The sequence below is a fragment of the Geotrypetes seraphini genome, chromosome 2 (assembly GCF_902459505.1).
Source record: "Geotrypetes seraphini chromosome 2, aGeoSer1.1, whole genome shotgun sequence".
Classification (NCBI taxonomy): Eukaryota; Metazoa; Chordata; class Amphibia; order Gymnophiona; family Dermophiidae; genus Geotrypetes; species Geotrypetes seraphini.
The window spans coordinates 448,767,317-448,793,409 of NC_047085.1; the positions used below are offsets into that span (position 1 = coordinate 448,767,317).

Sequence of the window (26,093 nt, forward strand, 5' to 3'; positions counted from 1 at the left end):
CCATTCTACCCCACTCAGGATTTTATAGACTTCAATCATATCTCCCCTCAGTCGTCTCTTTTCCAAGCTGAAGAGCCCTGACCTTTTTAGTCTTTCCTCTTACAAGAGGAGTTCCATCCCCTTTATCATCTTGGTCGCTCTTCTTTGAACCTTTTCTAGTGCCACTATCTCTTTCTTTAGATTAAGGAGACCAGAACTGAATGCAATACTCAAGGTGAGGTCGCACCATGGAGTGATACAAAGGGAATCACTCTACACCGCTTCACCACCTGTGACTCTACCTGAGGCTGACATAGAACGGCTGGCGCAGCAGCCCCCCTCCCCAACCGGTTCCCCCTGCTGTGACTGAGAGCTCTGCAAGCGGAAGGCCTTGTGTAAGAGGACCACAAATTCAGGGGAAGACGGCATGAGCTGCACCCCTGCTTTTTTGGCCATCACCGCACATTGGGCGGAAGGTTTCATCATATTAATTAGTGATTTCTATTCTGCCAATACCTTGTGGTTCAAGGCGGATTACATAAAAGTTTTCAGAGATTACATAAAAGTTTACAGGAATAGCATAAGAGATGTCATAAGAGTTACATAAGAATTATCAATGAGTTGTCGCGATCTTAAGGTGATAAACGTTGGGTAATAAGAATTACCAAAGAGTTGCCAATATCTTAAGATGGTAATTGTTGGGTAAATAGAGGCATTTTAGCATTAGTTAGGTAGTTAGAGGCATATTAGAGTATATTAAGGGTATAGAGTGGGTAGGTGGGGTTTGGGTAGGAGCTGGTCGAGTTAGATAGGTTTTATGTATTTTTTGAAGAGTAAGGTTTTAGTATCTTTCTTGAAGGTTTTGTAGTCTGTGGTCGATGACAACAGAACGGTGATTTGTCTACAATGATACCCAGATCCTTTTCTTGGGCACTAACCCCCAAAGTGGACCCTAGCATCCAGTAACTGTGATTGGGGTTATTATTCCCAATATGCATCATTTTGCATTTGTCCACATTAAATTTCATCTGCCACCTGCATAAGGTCTGCCTGCAATTTTTCACAATCCGCATGCGTTTTAACAATTTTGAACAGTTTAGTGTCATCAGCAAATTTAATCACCTCACTCGTCGTTCCAATTTCCAGATCATTTATAAATAAGTTAACTAGCCAACTTCTTTACAAGATGTTTAAAATAGAATTACATGTAGAAGATGTACTTAAGCAATCTATTGGCCAACTGAGTTTTGGTAGAGACGGCGACCAAATTTGTGCATAGTACAACCCTCACGCCCTGGTGGTGCAGAAGCAAACTCTGGTACTGGAGGACTTTTAAGGGTAAATTCCACAAGCAACAATTGGTGTTGTAGTTGCAGTTTGTAAAATCCAGGACAAGAAATTTTGTAGAATGAGTCAATTTTTCTTGGGGCTGCAGTAACAGAAAGAGGAGTCTCCCAGTTTCAAAAGAGGGCCTCCTTAAGAAGATTATGCAATTTATGCAATGGTAACTTAAGAAGCTCTTTAGGAGGTTCATCATAATCCCGTTGGACTGGAGGACGGCTAACGTCATTCCACTCCACAAGAAAGGCTCAAAGATAGAGACAGCAAACTACAGACCAGTGAGTCTAACATCGATAGTGAGCAAACTAATGGAAACTCTAATCAAACACCAATTAGATAAGATCCTGGATGAGGAGAATCTATGGGATCCCCGACAACATGGATTTACTAAGGGGAGATCCTGCCAATCCAACCTGATCAGCTTCTTTGACTGGGTAACGGGGAAGCTGGATATTGGGGAGTCCCTGGACATCGTGTACCTGGACTTTAGCAAAGCATTCGATAGCATACCACACCGCAGGTTACTGAGCAAGATGAGTTCTATAGGATTAGGTAACACATTGACGAAATGGGTTGGGAGCTGGCTTGGAGGTAGGCTCCAAAGGGTGGTGGTGAACGGCACCCCCTCCGAAATGACGGAGGTGATTAGTGGAGTACCACAGGGCTCAGTCTTGGGCCCAATCCTATTCAACATCTTTATAAGAGACTTGGCAGAAGGGCTTCGAGGTAAAATAACATTATTCGCCGATGACGCCAAACTGAGTAATGTAGTGGGCAAATGCACAACAGACGAAGATTCAGTGCCCGACAACATGATGCACGACCTACTCCTACTGGAGCGATGGTCTAGGACATGGCAACTCAACTTCAATGCCAAAAAATGCAAAGTTATGCACCTGGGCAGCCAGAATCCATGCAAGTCTTATACCCTTAATGGCGAGATCCTAGCAGAACGAGACTTGGGGGTAATCGTCAGTGAGGACATGAAGTCTGCCAATCAAGTGGAGCAGGCTTCGTCCAAGGCAAGACAAATCATGGGCTGCATACGAAGGGGTTTCGTCAGTCGTAAGGCGGAAGTCATTATGCCATTGTATAGATCCATGGTGAGGCCCCACCTGGAATACTGTGTGCAATTCTGGAGGCCGCATTATCGCAAGGATGTGCTGAGACTGGAGTCGGTGCAAAGAATGGCCACCCGGATGGTCTCGGGACTCAAGGATCTACCATACGAAAAACGGCTTGACAAATTACAGCTATACTCGCTCGAGGAGCGCAGAGAGAGGGGGGACATGATCGAGACGTTCAAGTATCTTACGGGCCGCATCGAGGCGGAGGAAGATATCTTCTTTTTCAAGGGTCCCACCACAACAAGAGGGCATCCGTTGAAAATCAGGGGCGGGAAACTACGAGGTGACACCAGGAAATTCTTTTTCACTGAAAGAGTGGTTGATCGCTGGAATAGTCTTCCACTACAGGTGACTGAGGCCAGCAGCATGCCTGATTTTAAGGCCAAATGGGATCGGCACATGGGATCTCTTCACAGGGCAAAGGTAGGGGAGGGACATTAAGGTGGGCAGACTAGATGGGCCGTGGGCCCTTATCTGCCGTCTATTTCTATGTTTCTATGCTTCTAAGACAACAAGTAGCTCTGCCCTGGGCTCAGTATCAGCTTCTTATTTGATAGAGAGGGCCATGCCCATCTAATGTATTTAGTAAAAGCAAGTCCTTCAGGAGGAGATCATCTTCTTGGAGGAGGAGGAGATGGATCTGAAGGTATGCCATATGATTCAGGAACAGACAAAGTGGGCTCACACTCAGTCAGTGTGGTGATGTGATAGATCAGAATCAACTGCAGGCACACCGCCCCCCCCCCCACAGGTGACTTTCTGTAAGATGAAGAATGTAATGGAGAACGAAGAGAACAAGACGATGCTCCTCGATGTCTAAGGTACCGATCTGATGAAGAAGAATAAGAAGTTCTCTTATCCATGGAAGGATGGGATTGATGCGATGTAGAATGATGGTGCCTCAATATATAGTGTCTAATTGATGAAGAGCGTCGATGCTTCAATGGAAAGCGTCAATGTCTACTGACAGATCAATGAGAGGTAGACCGATGCCTCGATGTAGATCTGGAATCGGTACCCCATGGCCTCAATATGCCATGCTTAGGCTGGGCTGGTACCGAGAGATTCAATGTTAGCACCAGTGTTGCGTGCAATTTCTCCCTCCTGAAAAACTCTTGAGTTGCTCCTTGAACAGCTGCAGCGATACCCTTAGTTCAACAGCCAGTACTATTGGTGCATCAGGGTGTTGAGTGGTGGCGACCTAGAGCAGTGTTTCTCAACACGGGGTACACGGGCCGCCTGTTGGGGGTATGCAGCCAGGCCGCCGCCAGGGATCCCGTCCTGCCTCCCACCGAAGCTGCCACTGGGTGCCTCCCTGCCTCCATCTGCACCCTCCCCTCCCCCCAGCAGCAACCCATGGCGCATGCAGCAGCTGGCCCACAAGCCTTCCCCCTGACGTCAATTTTAAAATCAGAGACAAGGTTCCGGGCCAGCCAATCGTTGCCTGGCTGGCCCAGGACTTTCTCTCGACATCAGAATTGAGGTCAGGGGGAAAGCTTGTGAGCTGGCTGCTGCACGCACCATGGCATGGAGTTGCTGCTGGGGGGGGGTGCAGATGGAGGCACCCTGATTGCGGGGAGCAGGTAGAGATCCCCAGCGGCGGCTGCGGCTTCTGTGGACGGGTTGGCTTCAGGGGAGGGAATGGGGTCTGCAGGAGAGGAAGCAGAAAGGAAGAAATATTGGAAATACAACCATAGACTCATGAAATCACCAGACAACAAAGGTAGGAAAAATATTTTTATTTTCAATTTAGTGAACAAAATGTGTCAGTCTTATGAATTTATATCCGCTGTCTATATTTGTCTATTTTTCTATAGTTGTTACTGATTGCATATTTTAAAGCCATCGGCCTTGACTTCTTTGGAAAGAAAACCAAAAAAAAAAAACCACCCCTGACTAAATGATAATTAACATTTTCTGGGTGTACAGTGTGGTTTGTGTTTATTTAATTTTGTGGTTACCATTATGTATTAATAAGATTATGTTGTGTGTAGAGTTGGAGAGCGATGGTATCTGTGCTTGGCCTGCATCAAGAGACTCAATGCTGTAGAGCAGGGGTATCAAAGTTGGTCCTCGGGGGCCACAATCCACTCAGGTTTTCAGAATTTCCCCAATGAATATGCATGAGATCTATTTGCATGTACATGGTGTGAGGAAGGATTCCACTTCGTGCGCAACTGGACGACATTCTGGGGGAAGAGCAAGCTATACAGGAAGGACGGACTCCACCTCAGCAGAGATGGAACGAGGTTACTTGCAAGCAGCATCAAGAGAGAAGTTTTTAAACTAGGAAGAAGGGGAAAGCTGACAGTCGACCAAGAGAGAGAGTCAATGGTTCGGGAACCGGTATACCCGGAGGATACCATGCAAGAAGATAAAGGGAAAGACTCACCAGATTACAGGCAAAACAGATCGAAAAGGACACAAGAGGGAAGGAAATGCAAGAAAGGAACAGGCCACAAACTCAAGTGAATGTACACGAACGCAAGGAGCCTAAGGAATAAGATGGAAAAATGATGTTCTTACCTGTTAATTTTCTTTCCTTTAGACGCAGCAGATGAATCCAGAGACCAATGGGATAGCATACCTCTACCAGCAGGCGGAGATAGAGAAACTGATTTAACAGGTAGTCCCCTGCTCCACCCTCCCCTCCAGTGGATTGAGAGGTTTATTTTGGGCTCTCAATTTTCTTCTTTCCTTAGTAAAACAAAAAACAAGAGCCTCTCAGTGTGAAGCTGTGCTGTACTTTATTGTCAGCTTACAACTTACAACTGCCAGCCATAACTTTTGTCCTGTTGGGTCCAGTAGGAGGTTTGGTGAGTTGGTCTTCTCTCTCTGGGGTATCTGGTGCTGATTGAGGGTTTTACGGGCATTTTGGTGTGTAGTTGGCGTTTTCCGTCGTGCTCCTTCCTGTTTGGTGTTTTTACTTTGAAAAAAAAAAAAAAATTGAATTACATGGCAGCCGAGGCGGTTAAGTGGTGTTTGCGCTGTGGGAAGCGCAGAACACCGTCGTGGCTCTGTTCCGCCAGGTGTGCAGGAAAGAGGTGCTGATGGACGGGGGGGAGATTTAAAAAAGGGAGAAGAGCTGCTGCTGGATAAGGGGAGCAGTGAAGGGGTAGTGGTGGACACAGGGAAGGTAAAAGGAAGGGAGAATGGGTGGACAGCCGAGGAAAAAGAAAGACAGAAAGACAGAAAGCGGCTATGGAGAGAGAGAAAGAAATAAAGACAGACACACACACATATATTCTAGCACCCGTTAATGTAACGGGCTATAAGACTAGTAGTCATATAAATCTGTCCAAGCTTGTCCCAAAGCTGGTGAAATGCGTACAACTTGTCAGAACCATAAAGTAGAGAAGCCGCAGCATACCCTGACCAAAGTCAGCTAGAAATAAACTACCGGAAGGCTGCAGCTCTCCCGCCATCGCCAGAGAGCCAAGCGTGCACCTGATTCTTGCCGACACGTGGCCGCTGCATCAACGCTCCTAGAAACATAGTCGGATTCAAGCCCCGCAAAATTTACTCTGCTGCGGTTTACATAGAAAGAAAATCAGACTTGGGGAATAACTAGAAGAATGGTGCGGTGCTTCCCACAGCGCCAGAAAAAACATGTCCCATCTCATGCGCGCTGCTATAAACCGGCACCTGCACAATCAGCTGCGCATGGCCGCGACAAACACCAACGAAAGAGAGCCTCGGAATAAACAGGACTACAACTGCTGCACTGAAACCCAATGTGAAGAACAAGTGCGAGCATGAAATCGCACCGCTACTGCCACGCTGTAACCCACAAGGAAACCAAGCGCGTGCATGCAAAGGGCGGGAAAGTCCCGGCTCCCTCAACAGATTTCTAGTCATAAAACGTAGCCTCAATAAAATATCCATTCCTTAAACTTACGTTGAACGAACCCACAGTACTAAGACTCCCAAACAGAACCTGAAGTTCAAACAACAGTAAAAAAACACACACATACTTACAAGCTTGTTGTTAGGACCAATTGAAGCCAGTAAGAGCTGGTTGTGAGCACTAACAGGGCAGAATGTAGCAACTGTGGTCTCCCTTTTTTTTTTTAACAGAGAAGGGAAAGAAGAAAAAAAATTGAGACCCAGTCAGACCCTCTAGCAATGGAGGGAGGGTGAGGCAGGAACCTGGGGGGGGGGGGGCAGGTGTAACCCCTAAAGCCGGCACCGTTCAGCTGGACATCCCTGTCTCACTGAAGAGAAACCTCAACAGGAGAATAAAATTGCCATTTCACTGAAGAGAAACCTCAACAGGAGAAATGTGTGCTATCCCATTGGTCTCTGGATTCATCTGCTATTGTTGCTAAGGAAGCAGACTGTCACAGAAAATCTGTGATCTCCCACCAAAGGATTACCTCGTGGGGTGAATCCGCAGCACCAGGGGGCAAGACCTGCGCCAAGAATCAGCCAAGTGACTAAAACTTTTAGAAACACCCCCCCCCACAAAAAACCGCCTACAGCCTAAGCTTGTAGGAAACAAAACTGAATGTCTGGGAGGGGGGGGGGGGGGTAAGCAGATGCCTACATAGGGAGGGGCTAGAAATTGGTTTCAAGTTCACTACAGTTTCCAGGCTGGAAAAGGTAAATGATCCATCAGTGTAGATTCCAGAGGTTATTGTACAAGATCTTTTTAGGCATGAGAATCTGACATTCAAATGGACGCTGCAAGCTTGCACTAGATGTTAAGTACTTTGTTGTACCTCCAATGCCATCGCATGGTGACTTACCATGAATTGTAGCAAAAAAATTCCATAAAATCTCTTTTATGATACCACAAATAAACACATTACAACAATAGTGTAGAACTTAAGAAATCTTTGACAAGCATAAAAAAGAAATACAGTGACTCATGAAACTTAGGCAGATGAACTTTTTTTAAGTTCAAAAAGTTTTATTAAATTAAATTAAGTTTTATTAAAGACAAAGACATATCAAGATCAGAGGATGCAAACTGATATTACATTGAATAGAGTGATTAGGCAGATGAACTTTAACTGTACTACTACTACCCCCCTCCACCCCCCCATAATCAAGATGATGATGGGCTGAATATCAGCGGATCCAAGATGGCCGCAAGCGCTTGACAGAAACCACTAAACTTTTCCCTATACTTGCTGTTTAGCAGCGTGAATTGTGCCTGATGCCGAAGAGACGGGGCCGGAGCATCGTTGGAGCCTCGCGATACCCAGAGGCTACTGTTCTAGGCATAATTGATGAGATTTTGCAGCGTCTTCTAAGAGTCAGTGTTGTCCGGGTTCAGTCCACTGGAGGCGCCGGCAGTGAGCGGGGCACATCTCTCTAAGCCCCAACATACGAGCTTCGCCTCCACAGCCACAGGGAGCCAGCTCACCGTCGGATGGAGACACACTGCTGAAAAGCATTATCTCCTTCCCTGGAGGTAAGAAGAACTACAGCAGCAGAATGGATGATGGATTCTCCTACAACAGGGGTGTCCAATGTCGGTCCTCGAGGGCCGCAGTCCAGTCGGATTTTCAGGATTTCCCCAATGAATATACATGAGGTCTATTTGCATGCACTGCTTTCATTGTATGCTAATAGATCTCATGCATATTCATTGGGGAAATCCTGAAAACCCGACTGGATTGCGGCCCTCGAGGACCGACATTGGACTCCCCTGTCCTACAAGATCAGCAGATCCCAGACCAAAGTCAACAGGATCAACAATTAGACCTATCACTTATTTTGGAATCATCTGATAAAGAGCTAGCTAAGCTTGCTACTTTATTGCTTACGGTGGCATTTTTGCCAGATAAAACTTAGATAATGAAACTGTTCTTTAAAAACAGACATAAGGCTTTCCTTGGATTTAGAAAACAAATATTTCCTGATGTATCTCAAGAAACTAAAAAAAAAGGAGGCACCAATTCCTACTTATGAAAACTGGAGTCACATTGATTGGAGGGACTTTCTTTCCAAGATATCTTTGTAAATGCATAGTGAAATACCGCTCAGTAAAATATGTGTTCTTTGAACCTTCCCAGTTAACTACCTTCCTATCCTTGAAACACCTCAAAGGAGATGGAATTTTGAGCTCAAATGAATAGAATTTGACATCTTGGTTCAGCTTTTCAGTCGCTTACTTACCTTATTTGTTGGAATTTCTAAAAAATTTCATACACTGTTCATTTGCAATCTTGGATCTTATTTGAGGACTTGAGATTGATCAAGTTAAATGAGTTTTTGTCCGTTATCTCTCTAATTTTATTCCCCTTTCTTTTTCAACCATACACCACACCCCAAACACACACATACCCCAAACACACACACACACACCAAACAGATAATGCTTGGTAAATATTTCAATTATTATAAAATAAAAAAATAGAAAATATAAATATTACATTTCACACAACTAAGATTCCTAACGTTGAGGTGAATTTTTACATTTATGACACTGACATTGCAAAACTAAAATACATGTATCTTATAGAATAAATTTTCTCTTTCAAACAATGCTGCTTTTTGGAAGATATAAGCAGATTTTTTTTTCATAATTGACCCTGAAAATTGATGAATTTCAGCCCCTATGCAAATTTGAAAGAATGTCATGCAGAATTGCTGCAAATTTGAGTTTAGGCAAGGATAATCTATGATAAAAATCTGAAGTCTGTATTTACTCTTGCTCTGGAGCTATAGAAGCTGATAAACTGGTCAAAATCTTTGCAACAAACTGACAAATTTCTGGGCACACTTTGAGCAAAATTTTCAAGTGGCCTTTTGTATCTATGATACTCATACTAGCATTGTTGTAACTAGCACAAAAAGCTATGCTGGACTATCAAAAATTAGTACTCTTGACCAATTATTCTCAATTTTATAAGCAGCTAAAAATTACTATTCATCACTGTGCACAAAGCACAGTTACTTACCGTAACAGGTGTTATCCAGGGACAGCAGGCATATATTCTCACATGTGGGTGACATCATCTACGGAGCCCCGATGCGGAAGCATTTTCAAGCAAACTTGATTGAAGATTTAAGTTTGCTCTGCTGCTCCACGCATGCGTGCCTTCCTGCTCCACTAGGGGGTGCATCCACTCGTGGTCTCCAGTTCACTTAACTAGCAAAGAAGCCAACCTCGGGGAGGTGGGCGGGTTGTGAGAATATATGCCTGCTGTCCCTGGATAACACCTGTTACGGTAAGTAACTGTGCTTTATCCCAGGACAAGCAGGCATGATATTCTCACATGTGGGTGACCTCCAAGCTAACTGAAAAGGGATGGAGGGAAGTTGGCAATTTAAGCAAATAGATTTCGTAAAACCGATTGGCCGAACCGGCCATCGCTCCTGGATAGTGAGTCCAGACAGTAGTGGGAGGTGAAGGTATGAACCGAAGACCACGTGGCAGCCTTGCAGATTTCCTCAATAGGTGTGGACCTGAGGAAAGCTACGGAGGCTGCCATCGCTCGGACTTTGTGTCCCGTTACTCGACCATGCAGCGCGAGACCAGCCTGAGCGTAGCAAAAGGAGATGCAATCGGCCAACCAGTTGGACAAGGTGCGTTTGGAAACTGGGTGACCTAACCGGTTTGGGTCGAAGGACAAAAACAGTTGTGGGACTTTCCGGTGTGACTGAGTGCGTTGGAGGTAAAAGGCCAACGCTCTCTTGCAGTCAAGAGTGTGGAGCGCCACTTCTCCGGGGTGAGAGTGGGGCTTGGGAAAAAACACAGGCAAGACAATGGACTGATTGAGATGGAAATCAGACACTACTTTAGGCAAGAACTTTGGATGGGTGCGGAGTACCACCTTGTCGTGATGGAATACCGTGAAGGGTGGGTCCGCTACCAGAGCTTGTAACTCACTAACCCGCCGGGCGGAAGTGAGCGCGAGTAGGAAAATTACCTTCCAAGTGAGGAATTTTGGATGGCATTTGTCTAGGGGCTCAAATGGAGGTTTCATTAGTTGAGCCAGAACCACGTTAAGGTCCCAAACCACCGGGGAAGGTTTGAGAGGGGGGTGGACGTTCAGAAGACCCTTCATGAAGCGAGAGACTAAGGGATGGAGCGAGAGGGCTTTCCCTTCCAGGGGCTGATGAAAGGCCGCAATCGCACTGAGGTGTACTCGAATGGAGTTGGTCTTTAGGCCGGAATGAGATAATTGAAGTAAATAGTCCAGGACCAGAGGGACGGGGACCGACACCGGGTCCTGGCTGTGGGAGGAGCACCAGGTTGAGAATCTGGTCCATTTTTGGGAGTAGCAGGTTCTCGTCGAGGTCTTTCTAGAGGCCTCCAATATCTCCTTGACTGATTGAGACACGGGGAGAGCAGTCAGGGGGAGAGAAACCAAGCATTCAGATAAAGAGATTGAAGATTGGGATGTAACAGCGAACCCTGACCCTGTGATAGTAGAGAGGGAAACAGAGGCAGAGGCAGTGGATCTCTGACACTGAGTTGAAGTAGAAGGGAAAACCTTGGCTGGCGTGGCCAGCGAGGGGCAATCAGGATCAGGGTAGCTTGTACTGTTTTCAGGTGGACAAGCGTCCGCAGTATCAGAGGAAACGGCGGGAACGCGTACAGGAACCTTCCGTCCCAGTCGAGGAGGAAGGCGTCGGCCTCGAGCCGGTCCGGGGAGTACATCCAGGAGCAGAAGAGAGGCAGCTTGTGGTTGTGGGGGGATGCGAATAGATCTATTTGAGGCGTCCCCCACTTTTCGAACACCTGTCGTAGGGTCTGAGAGTGTAGTGACCACTCGTGTGGCTGGAGGAGGCGACTGAGTCTGTCCGCCAGACAGTTTTGTTCTCCTTGTATGTACACCGCTCGAAGGAAGGTGTTGTTGGAGATTGCCCATTTCCAGAGGCGCAGGGCTTCCCGGCAAAGGGACCAGGACCCTGTTCCCCCTTGTTTGTTTACGTAGTATATTGCTACCTGGTTGTCGGTTCGGATGAGAACCACTCGGTCGTGGAGCAGATGTTGAAAAGCTACAGCTGCGAGATAGATGGCCCGAAGCTCTAGCACGTTGATGTGGCAGCGACAGTCTTCTGCTGACCACATCCCTTGAGTGCGTAGGCCGTCTAGATGGGCTCCCCAAGCGTACTCCGACGAGTCCATGGTGAGTATCTTGCTGTGGGGTGAGGAAGAGCAAACCTTTGGAAAGATTTGAAGAGTCGGCCCACCAGCGGAGCGAAGAAGGCGTCACTGTCACGGGGCAGTCGATCGGGTCCCGGTCTTGATGCCATTGAGAGGCCAGGGTCCATTGAGGAATTCTCAGATGGAGGCGGGCGAAGGGTGTGACGTGGACGGTGGAGGCCATGTGGCCCAGAAGAGTCATCATCTGCCGAGCTGATACTGAGGTCAGCAGGGAAAACCTTCGACTCAGACTTAGTAACGCCTCTAGACGCGGAGGGGGGAGGAAGGAACGGAGGCGAACCGTGTCCAGCGTGGCCCCGATGAACTGTAGGGACTGGGAGGGGCGTAGTTGGGATTTTGGGAAGTTTATCTCGAACCTCAGACTTTGTAGGTAGGTAATAGTCTGTTGGGTCGCTGAGATAACCGCTTCCCTGGACGGGGCTTTGATCAGCCAGTCGTCCAGGTAGGGGAATACCTGGAGGCCCTGGGAGCGTAAGGTTGCTGCGACTACCACGAGGCACTTGGTGAAAACCCGAGGTGACGATGCTAGGCCGAAGGGGAGGACACGGTATTGTAGGTGCCAGACCCCTACCTGAAAACGCAAGAACTTGCGGTGAGCGGGGTGCACTGGGACATGTGTGTACGCCTCCTTGAGATCGAGGGAGCAGAGCCAGTCGCCCTCGTCGATCAGGGGGTAGAGTGTCGGTAGGGAGAGCATCCGAAATTTTTCCCGTACCAGAAATTTGTTGAGGCGTCTCAAGTCTAGTATTGGGCGTAGGTCTCCCGTTTTTTTCGGTACCAGGAAGTAACGGGAGTAGAAGCCCTTCCCCCGTTGGTCGGGGGGAACCTCCTCCACTGCTCTCAGGCGAAACAGGTCTCGAGCTTCGGAGAGGAGTAAGGGTAGCTGTGTCCGGTTGGGAGGGCAATTCCTTGGGGGGTTGTCCGGAGGAATGGCCCGAAAGTTGAGAGAGTATCCTGATGAGATCACGCCAAGGACCCATGCGTCCGACGTGACTTGTTCCCAGCGAGGGTAAAAGGCTTTGAGCCGACCCCCGATGGGAAGGAGGCCTGGGACTATGGCGGAGGGGGCCCGCCCCCTTCCGCGTATCCGGTCAAAAGGACGGGGATGGTTTGGTAGTCGCAGGCGGTGGGGACTTGGGCATGGCCCGGTGGTGGGCTTGCGGACGTCTGGGTGGGGGCCACGAGAAGGCAGGGGTGGATTTTTGTGGGTAGCGGCGTGGAGGGGCCCTATACGGCCTGGACGCGGGCGGTTTGGGCTTTTGTCGGACAAGGGAAGCAAACGAGTGTTCATGTTCGGAGAGGCGTTTTGTAGCCGCCTCGATAGTATCATCGAACAGTTCTTTTCCCACGCAGGGGAGGTTAGCCAACCGGTCCTGTAAGTTGGGGTCCATGTCGACCAGGCGTAGCCAAGCTAGTCGGCGCATGGCGATAGCAAAGGCTGCCTCTCTGGAGGAGAGTTCGAAGCCATCGTAGGCCGCGTGGAATAGATGGAGGCGTAGGTTGGAGAGGGATTCCAAGAGCAGGCTAAACGCTCCTTGGCGGGAGGCCGGTAGGTCAGTCTCAAAGGCTCTCAGTAGTCCAATGAGGTGTTTGAGGTAGGATGTGAAGGTGAAAGTGTAGCTTTGCACCCTAGAGGCCATCATCGCATTTTGGTATAGTCTCCTGCCGAACTTGTCTAGGGTTCGGCCTTCTCGGCCTGGGGGGACCGCCGCTGAGACCCGGGAGGGGTGGGCCTTTTTTAGGGAGGATTCTACTAACAGCGACTGGTGGGAGAGCTGCGGTTGTTCAAATCCCGGAAAGGGTACTGTGCGGTACTTGGCCTCCATTTTGGAGGGCACGGCTGTGACCATATAGGGGGTCTCCAGGTTCCTGAAGAGAGCCTGTTGGAGTATTGGGTTAGGCGGCAAGCGAAGGGACTCTCTGGGCAGTGATGGCATATCCAGTTCCGCTAGGTATTCTTTAGAGTATCTGGAGTCGGACTGGAGGTCTAAATTCAAAGCGTGGCCCATGTCCTGGACAAAGCGTGAGAAGGATGGTCGGGATGTTCCCGAGGCCCCGTGCGGGGTCGGTGAACGAGACCTCCGTCGGGTGGAGAAGGAAGGGGAGGCTTCCCTCGAGTAGCGAGGTTCCTGCTCCGATCCAAGCTCCGAGACCGGGGAAGCACTGTGAAAGTGTTCCGGGGTCGTGGATCTCCGACGTCTCGAGGAGCCCTTCGGAGACGATGCCGGGGTTCGGGGTACCGATCAATGTCGGATCGGTGACCTCGACCCGGACTCCCTCGGTGAAAGCCCGAGACCTCGGATCGGAGCCCCGGTCCGAGGGGGAGTTCGGAGGATGCGTGGGTTGGAGAGTGATAACTCTGCCACCCTCAGCGGTCCCGTACGAGGTGTAGGTGAACGGCCTCGTAGAGTGGGGGAACCCCGGGCCTTCTTAGAGGTACGGCGGTTCGAGGTTTTTGTTGGTTTGGCCCGACGTTTTGCCCTGTGGCGGTCTGTGGAGGGAGAGCGCCTCAGGTGCCTCGGCGAGGAGTCCGAGGAGGATGAGATGCGGCGAAGTTTGCGCACTTTTCCCGGAGGTGGCTCGACGTGAGGCTCAGGCTGGTCTGGCACATGCGGGGGTCGAGGCAGAGGCCGGTTGTAGATGGGCCATTGCAGCGGACAGCTCCGACGAGATCATTGCTCGGAGTAGGTCCTGGAAGACGGGCACGGACAGCATCGAAGGCATGTCCCCTGCCTCTGTGCACTCCACCGGGGGCGACCTCGTATCAGAGTATTCCCGTGTGGTGGAGGCACGGCCCGAAGGCTTAGAGGGCTTCGTCGGGGCTGTAAGCATGGGACTTCCGCCATGCGTCGCCGGTGTCCCGAGGTTGGTTTCTTCACTGGTACAGAACCTGAAGAGGGAAGAGGGAACTTACGCGGAGCAGAGGCTTTCTGTTGTCCCGAGGACTTCGGAGTCGAGTCTCAAGGCGATGCCGAGATATTCGGGGCCGAGGTCAAGGCCGGGGCCGTCCTCGAGGCCGAGGTAGAGGGTTGGTCTGGGGAGAAAAGATCCGCCATGCGGGCTTTCCTTCGACGGAGGGCCCGGTTCTGGAAAGTAGCGCACTGGGGGCAGGAGTCGGTTGGATGAGCGGCCCCCAGGCAGAGGATGCACCGGCGATGCGGGTCTGTGATGGAAAGAAGCCGCTCGCACCGGGTGCATTTTTTAAAGCCGGTCAAAGGCCGGGACATAGAATCGAAAGTGGCCGCGGCTTGAGTAGCCACGCGGCCACGGGGACCCGGAAGCCTCCGGGTCGATCAAACGAAGCAGGGATGAAGTTGAAGAAGGTAAAACTTTTGCGCACAGCGACTTAAAACGATGAAAAAACAAGAAAATCGCGGTGCTAGAAGGCAGTTGGGGCAGAGCCTGAAAAAACACGACTTCTAGGTTCAGCGAAAAATTTTGAACTGGAGACCACGAGGGGATGCACCCCCTAGTGGAGCAGGAAGACACGCATGCGTGGAGCAGCAGAGCAAACTTAAATCTTCAATCAAGTTTGCTTGAAAATGCTTCCGCATCGGGGCTCCGTAGATGACGTCGCCCACATGTGAGAATATCATGCCTGCTTGTCCTGGGATAATACTGCCAACATCCAGCCAGACAAGTGGGTCTAGCTCATTGACTATTACAGTTAGGAATCTAAAATATTAGGAAAATTCTCTTAATACCCCGACTATTCTATGGGCAAATTTTGAACAATATCTGAAACACAATAGTGGGGACCATTAAGACTACTTGGCATGGATGACCTAATAGTCAATTACTGTATAGCAGTACAAATATTTAAACAATACACATTATGGCATAACATGTGTTATGCCTATGACCAGGGGGGTAACTGAAACTCGGCATACTACTGACATGTATCCACAAGTCTGCTTATCTGATATCCTGACCTCCTTGACCTGAGGGTTGCCCAAACAACATCAAAAGGACAGTAAAACCAGATGGGAAGCTGGTTTCTGCAACAAGTATCTGCTATCTTGACCTCTTTGACCTGGGTGTTGCCAAAACAACAAAGAACAAAAGACCAGGACCGGGTGTGCCTGAATCGTAATAAAGGACGCTGGTTACTGCAGGACCAGCTGTTCATGCTTTTGAACTCATCAGCTTTCACCCTTTATAAGGACGGGACTCTGCCCCTAACATTAGAATCCAAGACGTCTAAAGGGACAGTCTCCCGTGTCCACCCACCTATCAATTGCAGGGATTCCCAATTGTGAGGGCTGGTCGTTGCCTGGGATTACGGTGAAGCTATTTTATTCTTATATTCATATAAATATATATATTAAAGGGTTATTGTTTATGCTTTTATATTGTCTGTGTGCTTTTCTGAGTGTCACTGATCATCCCATCTAGCAGAAATAAGTGGCGGAACAACATGCAATTTACGATATAATAGCATGTACATCCTTAGCACACATCCTTAGCCTTCTATAAAATTACAATCCACATTTATACATATTCCATCTATAGACATTCTCAGGTGTGTACAGGTTGGGGACAGCAGGGGCATTAATGTAAGAACTGAATAAACAAGAGTGTCTATCAACTTTTACAGAGACTATCAGGCCCATCTGGGTGTTTTGTTTTATAAAAGTACATGAGCTATATTTACTCTTAGCAGAATTCTGCACAACTGTACAACACAGAATTGGCGTAGAATTCTGCACAAATCTTCCATTCTGCCCCTATTCCCATCTCCTCCTCCTCTGTGCGGGTCCAGCCTTTCTCTCTCTGACTGAACACCCCACCCCCCCACCATGAGATCCAACATAACTAAAGGCCTCTCAAAGAATGGCTAGTCTAGCCAGGGTCTTCCCTCTGCTGTATCACTTCCTGTAGATCAGGGGTATCAAAGTCCCTCCTCGAGGGCTGCAATCCAGTTGGGTTTTCAGGATTTCCCCAATGAATATGCATGAGATCTATTAGCATACAATGAAAGCAGTGCATGCAAATAGATCTCATGCATATTCATTGGGGAAATCCTGAAAACCTGACTGGATTGTGGCCCTCGAGGAGGGATTTTGACACCCCTGTTCTAGATGGATGACGAAGCAGAGGTATGGACCCAGCCAGATCAGCTGTGAGCAGCCTGTTCCCAGCTCTGCCTCTGCCAGCCGGCTGCCACTACTGCTGCTCTGGAAGGCCCAAAGGTAAGCCGGATCTCACAGAGCCCCCTCAGTCGGAGAGAGGCCAGACCTCGTGGAGGAGAGGGAATGGATGCTAGAGAGCAATTCCGGAGGTGGGGGAAGGAGGGAACATGGATGCCAGGCACGTGGGTAATGGAAGGAAGGAAGATGAGGTGACATGGATCCTAAGAACATAAGAATAGTTTTACTGGGTCAGACCATCAAGCCAAGTAGCCAGTTCTCATGGTGGCCAATCCATGTCACTAGCACCTGGGCAAAACCCAAAGAGTAGCAACATTCCATGCTATCGATCCACGGCAAGCAGAGGCTTCCCCCATATCTCAACAGAATATGGACTTTTCCTCCAGGAATTTGTCCAAACCTTTCTTAAAACCAGCTATGCTATCCGCTTTTACCAAAACCTCTGGCAACTTGTTCCAGAGCTTAACTATTCTATGAGTGAAAATATATTCCCTCCTATTGGTTTTAAAAGTATTTCCCTGCAGTTTCGTCAAGTGTCCCCTAGATTTTGTAATTTTTGATGGAGAGAAAAATTGATCCACATGTACCCGTTCTACTCCACTCAGGATTTTGTAGACTTCAATCATATCTCCCCTCAGCCTTCTCTTTACCAGGCTGAAGAGCCCTAACCTTTTTAATCTATCCTCATACAAGAGGTGTTCCGCCCCCTTTATCATCCTGGACTGCAAGTTGGGGTGGGGATAGAGGAAGGGACATGGATCCTGAACTGCAAGTTGGGGTGTGGGTAGAGGAAGGGACATGGATCCTGGATTGCAAGTTGAGATGGGGGTAGAGGAAGGGACATGGATCCTGCACTGCAAGTTGGGGTGGGGGTGTGGGTAGAGGAAGGGACATGGATCCTGGACTGCAAGTTGGGGTGTGGGTAGAGGAAGGGACATGGACCCTGGACTGCAGGTTGGGGTGTGAGTGTGGGTAGAGGAAGGGACATGGATCCTGGACTGCAAGTAATGGTGTGAGTTTGGGTAGAGGAAGGGACATGGATCCTGGACTGCAAGTTGGGGTGTGAGTTTGGGTAGAGGAAGGGACATGGATCCTGGACTGCAAGTTGGGGTGTGAGTGTGGGTAAAGGAAGGGACATGGATCCTGGACTACAAGTTGGGGTGGGTAGGTAAAGAAAGAGACATGGTTCCTGGACTGCAAGTTGGGGTGGGGGTGGGTAGAGGAAGGGACATGGATCCTGGACTGCAAGTGTTGGGGTGGAGGTGGGTAGAAGGGACATGGATCCTGGACTGCAAGTGTTGGGGTGGGGGGTGGGTAGAGGAAGGGACATGGATACTGAACTGCAAGTGTTGGGGTGGAGGTAGAGGAGTGGGCATGGGTTCTGGACTGCAAGTGTTGGGGTGGGGGTAGAGGAGTGGGCATGGATTCTGGACTGCAAGTGTTGGGGTGGGGGTAGAGGAGTGGGCATGGATTCTGGACTGCAAGTGTTGGAGGGGTAGAGGAGTGGACATGGATTCTGGACTGCAAGTGTTGGAGGAAGGTAGAGAAGTGGACATGGATCCTAGACTGCAGGTAGAGGAGAAGAGGGGACATGGATGTTAAACTTGCAAGGAGAGGAGATGGAAGGGGACATAGATGATAGACCAGTAAATATAACGGAAAAGGAATGAGAAAAATTCAGGCCAGAAAGAGGAGTGAGAAAGAAGAGATGCTTAATCATAGAGAGCACGAGGGAGAGAGAGATGCCAGACCATGGGAAGTGGGGAAGGGATTCAGGGTGTAAGCGAGAGAGGTGGTAAGTGGGGTGAAGGACCATGAATGCTGAATTTGCAAGGGGAAGTTGGGAGGGCCATAGAGAGAAGAGAGAGTGACCGGGGGGGGGGAGGTTGGGAGTGCCATAGAGAGAAGAGAGAGTGACCAAGACCAGAAAAGGGTGTGGGAAGGGAGGAAGAGATTCTTAGCCAGTGGAGAGAGGAAGAGACTAGAGAGAGAGAGATGTCAGACAGAACTGCAGTTGGAATGAAGAGAGGGAACTTAGGAGGCTGGAACCTGAGAGATGAAAAAGATGGAAGGAATTTCAGATTCTTTGCAAAACTACAAATAAACTTTGCAAAATTTTGAAATATTGTGGGCAGAATTCCACCAGCAGAATACAGTATATTGCTTTTATAAACTAACCAAATTCGGTTTGTTATTTAAAATAGTTCAAATAAAACTATCCAAAGAATATGAACATCTATAATGCAGATATACTCATCAGAAATAGAAAGTGAAAGAGGCACATGTAAAATATATAAATGCACCTCTAAAATAGTATTAAATATTAATCAGTCTGCACGCTTAACAGTCCCTAAAACAACATACAATATTACATAATTATCAATAGACAATTCGTTCTGGCCAGTATATTACATTTTTAGTAAACAAACAAAATTCCGTTCTCAAGATACCTGCACGTGCTACATATTTATTCAACGCGACAAAGCCCCACCCCAAATAACTAAATACCCACTTAACAGCAAATTGTACAAGGACTCATATGAGCCCACGCTAACGAAAAGGAATGAACTTTTTCATCACATATAAACTTGGTGCACGTTTACAATCGTCCATCGTTAAAAAAAAGGTGCAACTTCCATAGTAGCACGATCCCTATTTTCTCTGAATTTCTTTAAGAAAAATAACTTAAACGCAAAGGATCGAAACGTTTGTGGCCGTCCTAGAGTTATGGGGAGTCTCTCCCATCAATCTGCCTAAGAGAGAATATTCAGGGTAAAGAAAACAGACCAGCTATTTATGGGAGCACTGCAAACAGAGTTAGTATGCACGTGTTTAAACATTTAAGTTATAACATCCTTCTGGAACTAGAAAGTACACTCCCACAACCTATGGCAAACTCAGTGCATAACATAGAGTTAAAAAAAAAAAAACCCCAAAACGAGGAAGCGCGCCGGAATTCCCAATGCGTGCAGTCCCGCCCCTTGTGCGCGCTCCCCATCAGCAGAGCTGTGCCCGTGAGCGCGGCCACTGGCGGTACGGCGCCCCCTGACCACCGACGGCAGGTACTGCAGCGGCGGATCTCAAGCCGGAGACAATAAAATGGCGGTGAGCGACCTCATCACGTGACCTTCTTTGTGCATTTGAGAACCGAAAAGTTCACGACTGCAACATATAACCACCCAGTTCTTAATTACTAGTTGCGGCCCTTCCGGGTGCACCGTCTGGAACCGGCTACGTGCTCCCCCTTCCCCCTCAGCCCAAGCTGTCCGGCCCAAGCGAGACAAAAAATGGCGGCCATTTTGTGGAAGCTTGCGCAGAGTACATAGGTAGTCAAGTCAGTCTTCACTGTAGAAAAAATATATAACTTAGACGTACCGACTCCTCTTCTTTCTCCATCCCCGTCGGCATCTGAGGTACGGCACGATTGATAGATGCATATTCGTGCAAGTCAGGTAAATCCTCGCAGCGGAAGACGGGTAATGGTTTGGACGCGTCCAGCGCCCGCGCCCGAAAAGACAATTTACTCATGTTAGGTTCACAATAAACCTATTCGATCTTTAAATATGAAAACTGTCCCGGCTAGCGTTATCATGGATAAATCTGTGATATTCCCCACTTTCGTAAAACTTCCTTTTACAATATCGTACTGACGCGGAGCCAAAAGCTCTAGCTTTCTGCAGCCGGTTTCTGTGGGGGTTTTTTTAAGTCGCTCCCGTCTCTCCTCTCTTCAATACGCCATAGCCAACATGGCGGACATTAAAACTCTACTATCCGCTCTTTCAGCCAACCCGAGCTCCACAGCCATTCCCACAGTGCATCGCGCACATGCGCGGGCACGACGGAGACATAGCAGGAGCGCGGAAACGAGATCGGCTTTAGAAGGAAGATAGGACGATTGCTGTTTAGAGCTCACCACATGTGGATGCGGGCAAGTGAGTGGAGAAATAGGAAGGAAGCGGTAGCTACTGTAAAGAAAGCATGCAGGTGGTACAGAATGTAAACAATTGCTGCCGCTGTAACAACAGCAAGATGTTTTGCTTTTAGGATTAAAATAATTGCCTTTTCCTTTGACACTGCAAAGAAAAGCACAAAGATGTGTCCAGTAATTTACTTATAAAAAGCAAAGGAGCAGTAGAAGAAAACTTCACGTTGGGCTATGTCACAGCTGCTTTTTTTTTCCATTGTAGATCAAAAAGAGGAAGTCTATTCAGATACAGAAGGCAGATCATGTAAGCCTACTGAGGTCAGAAAGTATGCAACTGTAGATTAAGTGACTTACACAAGGAGCTGTAGTAAAATTTTGATTAGGCACCTCGAGTTTGGAGCCTACTGCTGTAACTGGAGTCCATACAGAAAGCTACACAATATAGCCACTACTTGAACATCTCGAACTTGAGGTTCCCACAAAAACTTACTAGAAAGATGCAATAATCAGTGAGCATCAGAAAAAATGCACAAGCAGCAAGGCTGTGCAAGAGGAGACATTGCATAGGACATAAGGAAGGCTCCCTGGCCATTGCCTTGGCTGCAGCACAGTGGCGTTCACAAAGTACCAGGATGAATGCTACATAGGTTTCTTGGAGAGTGTCCAATTTTTTTTTGTCAGCTACTCAAGTATTTTCCCTATCTGTCCCTGGGGGCTTCCAATCTACAATGGTACATAGGTTAAGTGACTTGCCTAATGTCTTAGATGGCAGCACTGGAACCAAATCCACAATGTCAAGCTGCTGAGGCAGCAGCCCTAACTACTGGGCCATTCCGCCATAGGGTCCACTTCCAGCTCTGTAGGATTCTAGGGACTGCCACAAAGAGATCACAGCAGCCATTTTCAGAGTAGATTAGAGCAGGAGAGTCTAGGCAATATTCCTGCCCTGACTAAAACCACTAGGGCACAAGGTAATGTATAGGGGAGGAGGATAGGGAGGGATATCCTCTTTTCTTATATTGTGAATTGCAAGCAATACGGTTATGATTTTGCTTAGTCGTTTATAGGGTACACAGTGATCTACATAAATGCTTTTGGATACAAAAGTTTAACCTGCTATTTAGTTCCATAAAATTGGGAGGATAAGCTCCTTAAGAATTATTCTCTCTATGGAGGTATGACATCAGCTGTCACTCCAAATGTAACAGCACTGTGGTGGATTGCAGTTGCAGTGTTCATTAACTGAAGTCCATGAGACGGAGGCTATTTGTTTAGAGGTAAAATATAGTCTGTCATTAATTAAATTATTATATATATTCTAACTTGGATACAGTGACATAGTAAAAGGGGGGGGGGGGCATACCACTCCAGGTGCCAGCACCTCTCAGCCTTCACATGCCACACTTGTGCCCTCCCTTCCCCCCACACCTCGTTAAATCTTCCCAAGAGCAACTTCTCCAGCTTGTTGCTCATGCCAGCCTGGCTCTCCTCTGAAATCACTTCCTGGTCGCAGAACCTGAAAGTGATTTCAGAGGGAAAGCCAATGTCAGCGTGAGCAGCAGGCCGGAGAAGCTACTCGCACTGGCAAAGATTTAGAGAGATATGGGGAGGGAAGGTGCAAATTTGGCATATGATTGGGGGGGGCTCCTACCCTTGCTCCACCACTGCTTGGATACTATTTTGGTAATTTGAAAGAATTTCCAGACTCCCTATTGGATATGATGAAGATGCAGCATTTAAATTAAACATCTGGCAAACAGAAGCTAGATTCGATGAAAAAGGAACCTGCAGTGATTTGTGTTCAAGCACAAGTACAGATCAAGCTTTTATCCCAGGACAAGCAGGCAGCATATTCTCTACATGTGGGTGACGTCATCCACAGAGTTGGATCAGACACTCTCGCAAGAAAACTTGCTTGAAGATCTTCAAGCTTGCGAGTGTACCGCGCATGCCTTCCCGCCCTAGCCAGGGGGCGCATCTCCTCAGCATGGCCTCAGTTCTTGTTTTTCCGCGGAGCCAAGAAGCCCTGTTCTACAGCTCTGCCGTTTTCCTACTTGCCTTCTCGCACCGCGGCTTTCTTTGTTTTCTTTAAGTCGCTGTGCGGCATGTCTTTTTTTTTTTTTCAAACCAAAAAAAATATATATATTTGTTGTGTTCCCGCTGGATTTCCTCCGGTGGGCCTTGCTTGGGCTTCCGCCCTGCCGCTAGTCCTAGTTTAGCTGCGGCTGTGTTTTTCTTTCTCTCCTGGCCTCTCACAGGGTTCACCACGTGTCAGTAGAGTGGCCAGGCCTTTTTCCTTCATTGGACTCGACCCGACTTGGCCTCGATCCCCTGTGGCTCTTGTTTGCTGTGCCTCGTGAGGTTCCATTCCTCGGGTAAGTTTCTTCTTTCTTTCCCAGGTATGCTACCTCAGTATAGCCTCCAGCTGAGACTCAGGCATTCCAGGCATCAAGTGCAGTCGTGCCAGCCTCTACAAGACTTTCGAAGCGTGCCTCCTTTAATAGGGAATACTCATCCTCGAGGTTGCCCTCTATTGAGCACACTGCTGCACCGTCATTACCTGTTTCATTGGTATGGTGCCACCTTTCGGGATGGGACTTTGTGCCTCGACCTCGGCTGGGGTTTGGTGCCTCAACCTCGACTGAGGCTTCGCACCTCGACCTGAGGTCTCGTACCTCGACTGTCCTCGCCTGGTCTTTCCGAGCCTCGTACTCTGGCTATCGGGTTTTGAGGCTGTCCGGCAGCCTCGATCTGCTTCAGCCTCAAGGTACTCCTCCACATCGGGGCGCCTCTGTTCGAGGCAGGATTTGGATTCCTTTTTTTCCTTGTCCTTCGAGGTTCTTGTGGGATCCTTCCGGACTGGGCATGGTCTGGGCCTCAACCCTGCTTCCTGCGGGACTGCGCCTGTTTTTGAGGCTCCCCCTGCTTGGTCTCTGGGGCCTTGACTGGGCCGTTGCCTAGTCCGTTCTGGCCTTGTACTCCGGCTGTCCGGCTTCAGGCCGTCGAAGCACTTCGATCTGCTTCTGCCACGCAGTACTCCTCTCCGTCGCGGTGCCTCTGTTCGAGGCGAGATTCGGATCCCTCTCTTCCTTGTCTTTCGAGGCTCTTGAGGGACCCTTCTGGTCCCGGGCAAGGTCTCGGCCTCACCCCAGCTTACTGAATGCCGGTGGGTGCTTTTCCTCGGGGCGCCCCCTGATTGGTCTCTGGGGTTTGGTTCCTCATCCTCGACTGGGCCTCATGCTCATCCTCGACTGTGTCTTCACTTGGTCGCTCCGGGCCCTGTGCTCTTGCTGTCCAGTTTCGAGGCCGTTGAGAGGCCTCTCTCGGTTTTTGCCTCGAGGTGCTCCTCTCCAAGAGGCACCTCTGTTTGTGGCAGGTTTCAGATCCCCCTTTTTCCTCGTGCTTCGAGGCTTTTCGGGGTCTGTTCCCGATCCAGGTAGGGTCTCATGCTGGAGGTCCTTGTCGGCCTTGTTCCACGCTTCCTCGTTCTTTTTTTCGAAGCCCCAGACTCCTCTTTCGAGGCCTGCTGTGGGGGCTCCTAGTTCTCCCATTCTCCGAGGCTTGTATGAGGGCACTCATTTTGTCATACTCTTCCTGCCTCTTTGACCCTTCTGCTGGAATTATCTCTTCGCTGTGTTAAGCAGCAGATTCTCTTCCCTGACTTTCTCATTGTGCGTTTCTCCCTCATGGTCTGCGTTTCTCTGCAGTCACCCCTGGGAGACTTGGACGGTCCATTTATTCATTGGGAATTCGCCTTTGCCGTACTTTCCTGGTGGGCATGGGTTTGCCATGCCTTTTCTTTGAAGTAAGACATATGCCCCATCCCTTGTACCTCCCTCGAGTACACATGGTCCACCTGCTGTCGGTTACTGTGGACCTTTTCCTCCACAGTCGCTACCCTTCTGTGGTACTGGGTCTTCAGGCTTGCTTACAGATTCGGTTTCATGGATTTCATCCTTCCGGACTGCCTGGCCAGTCTGCCCGACCTGGGTTATGGTTTGTTGCTGAATCCCTTGCGGACCTATCATCTGCATCGGTATTCCCAGTATTCTACTACGGCTTGTTCCTGGCCTCCGCCTTGGATACAGCTTCTACGACTCCGTCAGCATGCTCCCCAGCCTGGTGCTGTGGTTTGCCTTTGCAGTCTCTTTTTTCCAATTTTTCTGTCGACTCTGGGAGCTGTTTCCCCCTCTGGGTTTCATATCACCGTCGAGGGGGATAATCTGCTTCCAATCCTTCGAGGGCTCAAGGCGATTGATTCTGCTCTCTTGGTCTCCTGGAGGCTTTCTTTTCTTCCGATTCATTTAGCCTCGCAGATCCCTCAGATTTCTGGTGGGAAATCTTCCCGTTCAGTACTGAGTCCTTTTTGGTCTCGCCTTTCTCATCCAACAGTTTTCTCCCGATGCCTGGTTGTGGTGCCAGCAGCCCTGCGAATGCTGGGTCTTCAGGTCTTTTCTTTTTTCGGTGACAGGCTTCTCAAAGCCTCGTCTCGCCAGGTGGTTCTTCTGGCACCGTAACAGCCTATGGAGTTTTCACATTGCGGTGTCTCCTTTCTTGAGAGTCTCTCCACTCGTGGAGGCTCTCTTTTACTGTTTCCAGAGGTTTGTTGTTTCATGCGCCCCGTCCGCAGAAGGTCCTCACGACAGACTCTTTCGATTCGCCTGGGGGGCTCCTCTCGATGGTCTCCATTCTTTCGGCTATTGGTCCAGCACGGATTGACTTGTCATGTTACTCTCTTGGTGCTCCGAGCTGTTTTCAATGCTCTGCGAGCTTTTTGTCCTCTGCTTCACGACCACTGGGTCCTTTTTCAGACAGACATCCATGTAGCCTTGTCTTTTGTCAACATACAGGGCACCGCGGGTTCCCTGTCTCTTTGCCAGAGAGCTCTGGGGATTTGGCCTTGGGTGATGTGTCTGGCTGACAACTTGAGTCCTCTGTCGGTGTTTGCTTAGAGGGAGACTCCGCAGATTGATCTGTTCGCGTCCCCCCTCAACCACATGTTGCCTTGTTTCTGCTCCGGGATTTACTCCCCTCGCCGGCTTGAGGCGGTTGCTTCCCTTCTGAATTGGATGAACCTATTTCTATATGCATTCCCTCCATTCCCTCTGATTCTGATGACTCGTTTTCCTCGAGTCAGTCCCTGCCACCGTGCTTCTGATAGATCCTCGGTGGCCCTATCTACCCGGATACTCCCTTCTCATTCAACTCAGTGCCAGGGAGCCTCAGCTTCCTCCTGTTTGTCCTTCTCTGCTACCTCAGAGTTTGGGTTCTCTGCTTCCTCCCAACCTGCAATCTCTACACTTACCAGCTTGGTTCCTCTCCTCCTGTTTCCTTTTTTCACATTCTGTACAGGATGTTCTTGAGGCTTCTCAGGACCGGTCCACTAGGCGGGTTTACACTCACGGGTGGACTAGCTTTTCTTTTTCGTGTGCTACGCCTTGCAG

General features: G+C 48.8%; 1 protein-coding gene across 6 annotated transcripts in view; it reads right to left on the minus strand.

Moving 5' to 3' along the window:
* The window catches only part of EPC1 (enhancer of polycomb homolog 1), a 387,306-nt gene that overhangs the window by 283,226 nt on the left and 77,987 nt on the right, over positions 1-26,093 (minus strand). For 2 of the 6 annotated variants that reach the window (XR_004538164.1, XR_004538165.1), the window contains exon 1: positions 20,100-20,541. The exons of 3 other annotated variants lie outside the window; for them this stretch is intronic. Coding sequence is in view for 1 of the 3 variants with exons in the window: in XM_033931499.1 (XP_033787390.1) it covers positions 20,100-20,252 (153 nt within the window). In the remaining 2 variants the exon portion in view is untranslated. Of the gene's footprint in view, positions 1-20,099; positions 20,542-26,093 lie in introns of those variants that run through there. One more of the 6 variants, XM_033931499.1, reaches the window with a different exon arrangement.